General features: G+C 38.7%; 1 protein-coding gene across 4 annotated transcripts in view; it reads left to right on the forward strand.

Annotated features, from left to right (window-relative positions):
- LOC133499319 (metal transporter CNNM4) overlaps positions 1 to 13419 on the forward strand; it is a 45979-nt gene that overhangs the window by 13656 nt on the left and 18904 nt on the right. For all 4 annotated transcript variants that reach the window (XM_061817214.1, XM_061817216.1, XM_061817215.1 and 1 more), the window contains exons 3-5: positions 6520 to 6663; positions 6745 to 6879; positions 9319 to 9488. In XM_061817214.1, coding sequence (XP_061673198.1) covers positions 6520 to 6663; positions 6745 to 6879; positions 9319 to 9488 — 449 coding nt within the window. The remainder of the gene's footprint in view (positions 1 to 6519; positions 6664 to 6744; positions 6880 to 9318; positions 9489 to 13419) is intronic.

Genomic DNA, 13419 nt, shown 5'->3' on the forward strand with positions numbered 1-13419 from the left:
TCAGAGCAAATGGTGGTCATCCAATTCCGATGACATTGTGTTTGTATTCTGCAGGTGAATATGGAAAAAGGATTTAAGATGGAACTTGAGTTTGGAAACAGCTTGTGGTGGTTATAAAAGCGCCTTAAAGTCAGCGGGTGTCCTTGTGAAAGCGCACACAAAGGCCAGTGAAACCTTTTGAAAAGTCAAAAGACAGAGAGTCAACAGACTGTCACATGATCTCCCTCAGCTGCTTGACTTTATGTTATGATCTCATCGACACGTAAAACTATCCAGAAAAGTTGTCTTACAATATCCTCCTGTGACCTATTCCGTTCCAGGTTCAAACATCAACATTATACCGTCTTGAAAAAATGACATTAACTACAAATGGTATTGAATAATTGCAACTATTAAATACAATTCCAATAAGTCATAAAACTCCCTTTACATTAAATAAATAAAATGCAATCAAATTATTAAAAATTTAATTAACGAGAAAAAAATTGTCCTTAAATAGTTACACTAAACATTCCATGATGGCTGTACAATAAATAAATTACAATCACCGGGGTTCAAATCCTAGCCCCATCTGTGTGGAGTTTGCATGTTCTCCACGTGCATTCGTGGGTTTTCTCCAGGTACTCTGGTTTTCTTCCCACATCCCAAAAACATGGATTGATTGGAGAGACTAAATTGCCCCTAGGTGTGATTGTGAGTGCAACTGTGGTCTGTCTCTATGTACCCTGCGATTGGCTGGCAACCAGTTCATGGTGTACCCCACCTCTTGCCCGATGATAGCCGGGATAGGTTCCAGGACTCCTGCAACACTTGTGAGAATAAGCGGCTCAGAACATAGATTGATGGATAAAATGAATGTATGCAAACTGAGATTATGCATTGAAATACATTTGGATGTATAAGAAAAAAAAAACCTCGGAAATGTAATAGTATTAGTATTTGTAGCGAAATGCTATTTACCGAGGGTGGCTGGTGGGCCTCGCGCAATTTTGCGCACCACACACAAAGCGCCACGGTTTCAGTTGTCAAGCATAATCAAAGTTTACATGCGTGTTTATAAGAATATTCTCGCCTAGAAGAAAAAAAGTGCACCAATAACGACCCATAGGAATGCTACAGCAGAATCGCTATTAAGAATTTCTTGTGTCCAACCCCATTGATTGATCATTAAAGTTAAATATATTTCTAAAAACTATAACATTTTTCTTTTTATAGGAAAAACCTCGTATCCACTGCTGGATAAAGCGGAACAAAATGGAGTTACATATTTATTTCCCAAATAAATGTTTTGCCCTCAAACAGGTTTTGAGTTTTGGTTTCATTGTATAGACTACTGTTGTGTACTTTTTATGAGGGTTTGAACTTTTAGTGTTTAAACGAGAAATGTGAGAAAATATTCATGCCTGCCTGAGAGAAGTTTAAGTGTGTGATTAGGTGTATAACAGCCATTTACATAGCCAATTATGAGAAACAAAAAATACATACTGTAAATGGAAAAACATACTGTAAATGACAAAGACAGACAAACCGTAAACTAAAAAAAATGCACTGGGCATTTCATGTAAATGAAAAAAATATATATAATCAACGAAAAAAATCACGAAACAATCTACTTTTACTACACAGATTTCACGTAGATATTTTTTGGAACTCAACCCTGCCATTAAATGAGGGAACACTGCAAATATGTGTTGGCGTGCGTGTGCGTGTGTGTGTGTGTGTATGTATGTATGTTCCAACGTTGTCTTTCTAAGTCAAGTAAATGTGTTTCATTGGTGAGGCTTTTTTGTGTTCTCGTCTTCAATCATTTCCCAACCTGCTCGCTTTGTCTTGTGTTCTGACAACTTGTCCTCTGTCACCTTTGTACCTTGATACTAACAGGCACTCATGCAAACCCTGACATCTAATCTCTGAACTTCTTGATCCTAATCGTAGGTACCGATGTTTGCAGCAGTCTAAAAATGCTTTAAAATGGACTTTCTTCCCCCCGATTACATTGGCCAATACTGAATTGATGACATCACTCTGGCGCACCTGAAATCCAACTCCTGCTTTTTGTAAAGCGGGTGTGTCACTCTTTGTGTTTGCTGACAGTCGGGGGAGACAATGTGTTCACATGTTAAATGTCTAATTACTAGCCGTTTTTGGAGTAGGAGAAGACTGGAAAGCTACAAAAATCCAGTATGTGAAAAGAGGTATTTCCTGTTTCCCCGTCTTCTCTGCAGAGCTTTTGCTGTTGTGGGTGGTCTATAAAATATGGCGAAAGTATGATCATGGCCATAGAGCGGGACATTTGCGGTGATAACCATGGGACAAAAAAATAAAACTGGCAGTGATGAAGGAAAGCGTGCTCAGTACAAACGTGAGCCATTCAAATAATTACAATTGCATTAATTGAGCTGACACTAATATGACTAGAATAGTGCTAAAAGCACACTAAATTATGGCTAGCATGGAAAAGTCCTGGTTGTTGCGTGCGTGTGTGTTTGTGTGTACATATATCAGTGTGTACATGTGTCTGTGTGTGTATACATGGAAACATCGCAGTGTGATGATCATACAACCCCAAATAGATGTCCGACTATTTAGTGGTTTTACTGGTGACCTGTTCAGAGAGTAGGCCTCCTTTTGCCCAATGTTTGCTGGGATAGGCTCCAGTATTCCCGTGACCTCTGTGAGGATAATTGTCTTGGAAAATGAATGGATGAACTTTTTATTTTACTTCATACCGCAGCGATCGAGTCATTTCTGGTGGGCTGTGTGTTACCCTCTTGCTTAAGATCACAGGAGTCACTGAGTTATGGTCCAGGGTGTGTGTGTGTGTGTGTGCGTGCGTGCATGTGTGTGTTTGTCTAGGTGTTTTTTGTGCACGTGTATGTGCGCAAGTTGCACTTGTGTATGTGCACGTTGAGTCAATATTTCAAAAGATGTAGGACCCCTAGGCAACAAACCTCTTTCCCCAAATGAATGGAGACTCACTTGAGCTTCTACTGAGACAGTCACAAATGTACACTCACACAAACATTTAATTAGACTCACATTAAAACATACACGCACACGCAAACACAGAGTGCCTTTTCCATGACACAATGTCTCTATTTCGGTCTCGATGGTAATCCAGTAGGATTTTTGACCATACGTGATGAGCCTATAGTGGTAGTTTAGCCCCAGAAGCTAACGTAGCATACAACAGATGAGACAAACGCACCACAGCAGTCGCTGTTGATGTGTTTCATGTGGCATAGATGTCTGACTACAATGTGAATGTTTTTGAAACAGTTCTCCTATTATCTTATTGCGATTGCTTCATTATAATTTAACTCACCTAATGTTGTGAAAGACCCAGGTAGTGTGTGGATGTTTGTGTGTATGTTGGTGTGTGTTTGTTGGTTTGAGTGCCTGTGTGTTGGTCAAAGTCTGTATGTAAGGATGGCCTGTATACATTAACCATGTGTAATATATTAGACAAATGTCAGGTGGTAGGAACTCCAATTGACTGTTGATTGATGAATTGTGGATGCCCAAGTTGTGTATTTTACAGGAACATTTTTTTAATTTGAGTTTTTTATTTCACGTTAATTAGAGGTACATCACATTTAATTAGAAGCTTGTTTTTTGTTGTCGTTGTAAGATCTAATCATTGAAATTCTATAAATACACATATATTAGGGGTGAAACAATATCTATAGCTCACGGTTCAGTTTAATAACAGTATTAATCTCACGCTATGATAATTATTGGAAGATCATGGAAAAGCTCTCAGTATCGCAAGAAAGTCTGCAGGAAGTTTCATGGTACAGGTGGGGCAAAGAGGCGAAAGCAGGAGAACTGAAAAACCTCTTGCTGTTCTTCCAGCTTCTTGCCAAGTCCTTCTCAATAGGTTTTGGTAGTTTCTGTTCCCACAGATTTCCCACAGGTTTTTGTGAAAAAGACAGCGCCAAATCATATATGATCTTCTATCCCAATCCATCTAACGTTTAAAGTCTTAGCCTCTACCTCCAGAATAGTATTAATGTTGCAGCAATGATTCAGTATATGCTCACGGTAACTAAACTCTCCATTGAGAAATTATCTGATTAATAATTTAACAGTATATTTTTGTATTTTGGGTGTTGGAAATTAGATGTTGCATTTCTTTGCTTGCGTCCAAAAAGTTCAGTTGAAGTCAGAATCCTCCACCTAATGATACTGTAGGATAATTGATTTTTCCAAGCAGCCTCTGGAATATGTTTTAGTATGAAATGTGGACATTTCATTTGAAGAGAGGGAATGTATGTTACTTAATTTTGCATTGATATCTGTATTTGTATGGAGTGGACCTATTTCATTGTTTAATTTTTGGGAATTCAGTAATGTTTTGGTGCAGGGATAATGTAATTCTCCATGTGATGTTCTTTCACCCACTACGTTCGACCTGAGATAAACACTCACTCACTATTCTCCTCAAGAGTGCTGCTGTTACGATATGCTTAAATAATTCAGCAGATAACCTCTTCTAGGGGGAGTGGCAGGGCCGGGCGGCTTGTGGGGCTTCCCGGTGGCGGCCTCATGAAGTGGAGATACACTCACAGCCGATCTCAACTCGTGGGTCAGCGTTTGCTGGGATCGAGGCCAGTGTGAGCAACGAGACACCCCTCACCCAATCGATTGCGTCGCAACATTCAGACTGGTGTAGCTGCTACGCTGTAGCCTTGGGAGGGAGTCGGCGCATCAAGTTGTTTCTGCATCCCTCCTGACGCAGCCTTTTGACTGCCACATGGTCAAATGCGTTGCAAGTCCGATTGGAAGCGTTTATCTTCTTAATGAGGAAGTGGAACACTGTAGTCACGCTGTAGCACCTTGGCTAACTGTGCTAGGGTGGTGGGCCTGGATGAAGCCAGTCCAATGGCTCATTATTTTAAACTGACAAAAGGCCGCGACAATGTGGAGGCCAGTTTAATTTTACGGTATCATGAATATTGTTAAATAATGCAGTATTTATGTGTGTAGTTCCTCTCTGTAATATGAGGTTGAGTTTTAGAATTAAATTTAAGTTGAGCTTTATACACTATTCTAATTCATTGAGATTTACCTGTATTTTTTTGGAAGAGTACATTCCTCAGCATGAACCCAAATTAAAATTCTTGACCAAAACTGAAGGAAAATATTATGGCAATTAGTAGTAAAATTGTGTTTATGGCTATGACTCCAGAGCTGGCAACCGACTGTATAGAGATTCAATTCCAGAAGAATCTGTTTGAATTTCTATATTTTTAAAATTCTGTGAAAAAATTGCTATCACAGTTATAGAATGATTATATAATATAATAGGATAGCAATAATTCTGCATGCGATTCTATTGGACAACATAATCATTAATTTATAATGGTAATTGTTAATCAATTATCCCTTCAATTTGTTTTTTTAATGTATTTATTGCAATCAACCTTGTAATGGCAGATGCATTTGCAGCCAAATGTTTTCTCTTGGCAAGCTACTTTCGTAATTCCTGTATCCACTTATTGCTGCTGAAACAATGCAAATTTTTCCATTGTGGGATAATAAAGGTTAAATTATAAATATTATATAAATGTACATTTAACCTTTTAGGCCCATTTTCTCAAGTCATGGCGTGAACTAGCGGTGACATACTCATTAATTTCTGGTTCTGGTGGCTGTCTTGTGTTACAGTTTCTTGTCTCTAGACACTTTTTAATTTTCCCGATATTTTTATTTTTCACAATTTTTGACCATCTGTTATAACATGGTTCCAACCAGACTAGGGCTGGGGAAAAAAAAGGTCATCCAACTCTACTAAGTTGACCACAAAAATTAGTTGACGCAAAAATTTCCAACTCAACACAGTAAAAGATATTAATAAATGCATATTTGGGGTCCCCACACCCTTTTGGCCATGGTCCACATTTACTGCATGGATATTTGTAGCAGACGGACACACTATTGGGCCATTTAAAAACATTGTCAAAAACGACAGGAATGTCTGTAAGTGATTTTTTTTTAAAACCCTATTAAACCTATAATGTTCATATAAGAATGTGCGAAACAGTCGTTCAGTTCACAGACAATCAACACTACTGTTTCATCATAGGTGACAAGTAAATTACCTTTTGTGAACAAAACGTTGCTATATAAAAATAAGTACAACCCTAGTGAAATAATGTAAAATAAAAGCTGTAACAGGCAGGGCTCGGTATTGTTTGATAATCTTTATAAAATAATTTTCCAAAAACTTACAGCACTACTACCTTTTGAGCGCAAGTGACGTGTCAATGGTCTTTGTTCCTAAAAAACTGGTCAATACCAACACTGAAAAAAACTGAAAGTATAAACTTATTAAAGTGAATCGGTAACAGTGCCACATGACAAATAACAATCATATCCTGCTAAAATAAGATATCCTGCTTGTCGTTTTGATGCTTCTTGTAAATGCATGGACTTCAGTAGAAGCCACCAGTTGTGAATATCCAAATCTAAATGTATTTGTTTTCAATAAGTTACTTTTCATTTTGTCTGGGTTAGGTAAATCCCACCTAGCCATCGTTCAGAAGGTGAACAACGAGGGCGAGGGTGACCCATTCTACGAAGTTCTGGGCCTGGTCACGCTGGAGGACGTCATCGAGGAGATTATCAAGTCGGAGATTCTGGATGAATCTGACCAGTACAGTGAGTCACCAATTAACTTTATGGGCATCTATTTAGCCAGCTCGAGTGTGCTTAATTTTGTGGTCATGTTTGTTGTCTCAGCTGACAACCGCACCAGGAAGAAGGTAGCACCCAACAAGAATAAGAGAGACTTCTCAGCCTTCAAGCACGAGAGCGAGTCCAAGGTGAAGATCTCACCTCAATTATTGCTGGCAGCCCACCGCTTCCTGGCCACAGGTAGGAGAGATGTTTAAATAGTCATAATTAGTGTTATATGTGCCTTTCATGTAGCATATTTGCAGGTTTGTGCAGCTGTAATGTAACATCCTAGTATTTAATCGCCTACACCTCTAATGTACCATTCAGTATCTCTTGTGTAACATTAAATTAATTACTTCTCAACGATAAAAGGAACACAAGTAAACTAACAGAATGTTGCGCTTTACATTCTGATGAAAAGCATAACTTGCTTTGCTCTTGACTGTGCCACTGAGCTAGCTTAAGCTAAGATAATGATAGCGAGTGCTGAGTATCTCTACGAGTCCACGTGTCGATGTACTAGGCTCTTAACGACAGCCGCGTGTTTGCCTCATATGGTAATGAGTTCCCTCACAGTTATGTTTGTACAGCCTACTCCTTCTTTGTCTGTGGCGTGGGTGCGGCCTGTGATGCCCTTGCTGCAACCGTCAAGCTGTGTTTGCGTTGCGCATGATAAATTAGCTATTCTGTAATACTGTAATGCAGCCATATCATTTGGCAGGGATGGGCAACTGGTGACCATGGCCCACCCACTCTTGGAGTGGGCCCTCAGTTAATATTGGAACATTATAAAAATGCTTCCCTCTCCATACAGGAAGTATACTTAATTTTTGTAGTTCTCCATTATACAGTCATTAAACATATAGAAACATATATTTCAGAGGGAAAATTCCTTCCTAATTTGTGCATTAAAAATAATTTTATCACTTCTTAATTGTTTGATGTAATATCTCACTCTTGTTTTTGTAACCGCGAATCATTAAAATTGTATGTATGTACCATTATATTAAAAGAATCATCGTCTCTTGGTCGAGCTCAGCAAACGTACACGGTAACGTATTTATTCAGATGTGCTAACCAGTCGCTCACCGTGCTGCTTTTTAGTGCAAAATCCATCTTTGAATAAGAATTAAAGTTGATCATAATAATAATGCTAATAATAGTTTTATTTATTTCACACATTTTAAAACACCTCCACAAGTTGCTTTGACACAGTACAGACCAAGGATCACGATCGTATGTCATAAATATTAAAACAGAACAAAAATAATGAAGCCCCAGGCAACGAATCCCCAAGCAGGACAAGAACCCAGCTTGCCCACCTGAGACCCAGAGGGTAGATTTTGAATAATAACATAGACTGGGAAGGTTGGATTAGAAACGAGCTCATTAGAGTGACAGCCAAAGTTGGATGTTTTGGAGACAAGGTTAGAGAGAGCAGACTTCGATGGTTTGGACATGTTCAGAGGTGAGAGAGTGAGTATATTGGTAGAAGGGTGCTGAGGATGGAGCTTCCAGGCAAAAGAGTGAGAGGAAGACCAAAGAAAAGGTTGATGGATGTTGTGAGGGAGGACATAAGGACAGTGGGTGTTCAAGAAGAAGATGCATGAGATAGGCTTAGATGGAAAAAGACGACACGCTGTGGGGACCCCTAACGTGACATGCCGAAAGGAAAAGAAGAAGATAGGCTGGGACGTACATCTAAAAGCCCATACGAACAGCATGATAAAATAAAATTCATTAATAAATAAATGAATAAATGAACAAACAAAAACAGCAAGATATGATACTTAACAAAAAACACATGTAACCCCTCCAAACTTCTACTTTACCAAGGATTGCCGGAATACATGTATTACAAAGCGCAATCACGAATTGCAACTTAATGGAAGCAAATGCAGCGAATGCATAAGACGTACATTAGGCTAAAATCACTGACTTTTCTTTTGAAAATCCCCCTCACTATATTGAATCGTCAAGGAAGGGTACGTCTCCGTTGTGCTTGATTGATTGTTGTCCTGCATGGTTGGAAACACAAAGTACTTGACAGTTGTGATCTGGTGTTTTTTTCTTTTTTTTTTTTTTTTTTTTTTTTTTAACTGCAGTCATGTCAGCCAAAAAGTTGAGGCAATGAAGGCAACCGTTAGTGATTGTTCATAAAGTTAATGTGACATGCCACCTCTCTGCCAACGTACTGAAAGGGCCAACTTCAAAACCAAAAGCTTAGAAAATTACCACATTGGCCAGCAATGCCATTTTAAGATTTTTTTCTCTGTGGCAGGAAGCCTTAACCTGACGTTTGCTCCGTGGTGGCTGGGTGACTAGATCGCGGACACTGCTACAAATGAAGCACTTTTCCGATGCAGCAGTGCCCGCATTTTAAATATTAAAAAATCGCCAACAATCAGATTAATTTAATCATGGCATCCAAGACTGTGATTGCAATTAAAATTCAATTATGCAGCCCTAAAAGACACGGTAGTTGACGCAACGGGACGCATAGGAATTAACTGTTGCTAACCCAAACCGCAGCAAACTCCACTTTCGTACTTTGTGTGTGTGTGTGTGTGTGTGTGCGTGTGTGTGCGTGTGTGTGTGTGTGTTTGCGCGTGCGTGCGTCCGTGTGGGTGTTGGTAGAGGTGACCTTGTTCAACCCAGCTCAGATCTCTGAAAAGGTGCTGCTGCGAATCCTGCGGCACCCCGACGTCATACAGGAGATCAAGTTCAATGAGAGTGACAAACGTTCACCGCATCACTACGTCTACCAGAGGGGAAAATCTGTTGACTACTTCATACTCATATTGCAGGTAAAATGTTTTCTATACAATGTTCTGTACACCTTTAATGTATCACATTTACTTCATTAACAATGACACGACGTGTTTTACATTTGAGTTGTTACTGCTCATATTTTTGGACAGTCCTATTGTCCTTGACTTAGTAATAGTTTCAGCGGGCCTGGTATTGACCAACATTTGGAAAACAAATAACTCTGATTTGGTGTCATGTAGGGCAACAACTAACTGATAAAATAGATACAAATGGATAATCAACAATTTTGGCCATGATGAATCATGATAATTATGATGTTGGCGACAAATTTCATTACTGAAATTACTTGTCATGCTATTATTATGTCAGTTACCCGTTGCATCATGTTATTATAACATCAGTCACCCACAGCCGTCACGAGTCATCAAACGTCACACAAGAAAAGCAACGTTTAATTGATGATGTGCCACATGGATAGCTCGGACTGTGTTTTTTCCAATGGATTATTAGGCAGGCTCTATAAATGCTGTGTATTTTCTGTTACTGAAAAATATGTTAAAATACAAGAAACATGTGATTTTACAAAGGAAAAACTACACTGCGAGGTCAGACTCCGATACCTGGAAAAAATATATGCAGTATAAGTGATTTGGATCTATGCATGACCCTGAAAACCGAGTGGAACAGCGACTGGCTGGACCTGCTGCCTCTGTTGCGTGGAGTGGATTTGCGTACCCCGGGTGGTGTGCCTATACTTTGGGCTAGTTTAAGAATTATGAATTGCTAGTTTTGCATGTGCAGTTTACTGACGGATGGATGCAAGACTGAGTGGCAAACAATGCCAGCAAGTCATTCGGACCAAGGTATGTGGAGTTAATCCAAGTTGCATGTGTGTTTGCTTTTTAACAATGTTTTAAAAGTTCAGTTAGGTTGCATATTAACCAGCAATTCAGCTACAAACAATGATTCTGATAAAAGAGCATTAATAAATGCAACTGTCAAATAACAACACATACCCTATGCTTTGTTGCATGTAAAAACAAACAAAAAAAACAACAGGATGCAGGGATCTCATATGATGTGCGATATATTTATTTTCTGCAATGAAAATGTAAGGAGCAGACTCTTGTCGATGTAACAGTATTGTCTAATATTTGATTTTCTTTTTTTATAGCTGACATAGCTAGCAAGCTAGCCGACATAATTTGAAATGATGAGGAATTCCCTCTTTCTTCCTCTGCCAAGAAGGAAAGCTCTACAAATGTACTTTTTCTCCCCCCCCCCCTTTGCGATTATATGATGAGGTGCGGCTCCATGTAACACAGCAACATCTCACCATATCGTCAATTCGACTGTCAAAATAGGAATGTAACAGTGAGGTAATTGAGGCAAAACGGCAACCAAAAATGACTTCTGTGGTAAACAAAAGCGCCGTAGTGCCCGAAATGTCAATGTAATGCAGCATAAACGTGTTTCAAGACGGCAGAAAGCTGGCAAATTTAGCGTCCCTTTTAAAATCCTTTTTCCCTCATGAACTCCTTCCACCTCGTTTATCCTCTTTTGAATGCTCCACTGCTTAAGTTGCCTTTTTCACTTTCTTGTCAATGGCGAAACTGCCTCAATTGCATATTAATGGTCGTGCATTATGCTGTTGCAGTTGGGCAGATTTGCTGGAGTACAGTAATAGGATGATCTCCTTTGGTCTCTCAATCTCTGCGCTGAATCGCAAGGTGCTCCGTAGTTATTTCCATGGAGTTTCAAGATGGCTGAATGTCATGGCTCTCCGCTAACGAGTCACCACTCCTATGTAAAAATAAATAAATAAATAAAAATAAAATATATTCTTTGTCTACAAGAATGTATGAGACTATTACCAGAGGTCAAAATAAAGCAATGACAGATACTGATTTTGGATAGTAAACTGAAAACGCGACGCTATGTAGCAGTAACATCTACCACAACAAACATTACCTTATGCACTTCAACATAGAAATATTAGGGCATGTTATGTTAAAATGTGTAAACAAATGGATTGATAAATTTTTTTTAAATGATTGGTATTAAGAATGTGATTTTATATTCTTTTATGACAGATTTAGTTCCCTTTTAATCAACAAAATACCTGTTTTGTACACTAATTAAAAAAAAAGGCAAATATTGTACATCATACATTTATGTTTTTGTCTTGGTCCGTGGCCTATTGTCAAATATTTTGACAACACTTGTTTGTTTTCACATGTTTTTCTTTTTATTTGTTCATTTTTAAAAATTATTAATAATTTATTACTTTAAGAACCCTGTAATATTCATGAGCCGACCTGTTTATGCACTTTTCTGGACTGCCAATCTGAAGTAATGCTGTGTTTTTCAACACAGGAAAGAAATTTTAACAAATGCTGCATATGAATCCTCAGAAGAATAACGGACCGATTTATTGATCATTAAAATCTTCTTTTCCTTTCGGCATTGCAGCTAGCATTGGGCATTGTTTGAAAAACTTGTATTGTTTAGATAAACTGTGTCCAAATTATGAGCCTCCATTTTCTTAGCATCCTGCTAAACTAAACATGCTAAACTAAATGAACAAATGACTGAGTTCTTTATACCCACTATCAATATCACAGCTATGAAATGAAAGTTAGTGCAGAACTAAACCAATTGGCTTTATATTCATTTATTATTGTTTCAGCTAAAAGTTTAATATAGCATTGTTGAAAAAAATTACAGTATGCCTATGACTTAGACTACTAAACTGTAGATTTCTTGTGCCTTGTGAGCAAAAAGTAGCCTTCCAGGTATCTGTGTTAGTCACTAAGCACAGTGTGGCTACACCCATGCACTCAATCATCCACACAATCCACACACACAAGCACATTGTAATGTTTGTTGGAGAGACACTTGACTCTTTTGTGAGTTATTAAACACTGATTTCAAACTTTGGCCATGCACACACATACACCAAAATAATTGCAGGTCTGCATGGCATTTGGGCTCTAGTAGGGGGTGATGCATGAATTTATTTGACCCCCTAAGGCAAATATTTCACATTGTCACATGGTTCTAACATTCTCCAGTGAATGGTGAGGAATGATTGTGATATTGTAATGTTGTAGAAAAGGGCCGCCACAGGTGGGCAATTCAGATAAAGTGCCAGCAGATCAAGAAATATTAAGATCTGCTCTCATTCAGGCCATGGGGCTTAGTTTTGGTCGTTTGATGCAGTTAAAAAAAAACGTGACTTGATAAATGAACTGAATCTGAGCATCTCATTTTAGATCAGGATCAACTCACTCCTAGATTTGTTACAGTGGTTTAATCAGAATCATCTTTCTTTGCCAAATATATCAAAAACAGAATTTGTCTCTGGTAGTTGGAGCCATTCTCGTTAGCCCGATCTCGTCAGATCTCGGAAGCTAAGCAGGTTTGGCCCTGGTTATTACTTGGATGGGAGATTGTCTGGGAATACCAGGTGCTGTAAGATGCTCTCCCTGGCTAAATGCAGAGGGGATGCGTCAGAAAGGGCATCCGTGGTAAAACTGTGCCAAACATATGTGCTTTCATCTAAGATGACATGCTGTGGCGACCCCTAACGGGACAAGCCGAAAGGAAAAGAAGAAGAGTTGGAGCTTTCTAGTATGATGACAGTCACTGTGACAAAATATACTATTAGGACATAAAAACACACTATGTAGAGTCCATTGTACCTTTAAAGATTACCAGTAATGTGGTTAGATTGATACAATGACAATTCTGCAAAAACTGCAGCGTTCTCATGCAATTTAGAGCAGTTTGAAGTGACTAATAATGCAATAATCTTGTCAAGTATCATTTGTGCAAATGATGCGGAAAATTCTCAAGCACTTGAGAGGCCAGTATTGGTCAACAGCTGATAACATAGAGTGATGCGGCTACTACCGTGAGTGCACAAATAGTATAGTTTTGAGAGATCGGCAAATCTGGCAAAAT

The sequence above is a fragment of the Syngnathoides biaculeatus genome, chromosome 4, assembly GCF_019802595.1.
Source record: "Syngnathoides biaculeatus isolate LvHL_M chromosome 4, ASM1980259v1, whole genome shotgun sequence".
Taxonomy (NCBI): domain Eukaryota; kingdom Metazoa; phylum Chordata; class Actinopteri; order Syngnathiformes; family Syngnathidae; genus Syngnathoides; species Syngnathoides biaculeatus.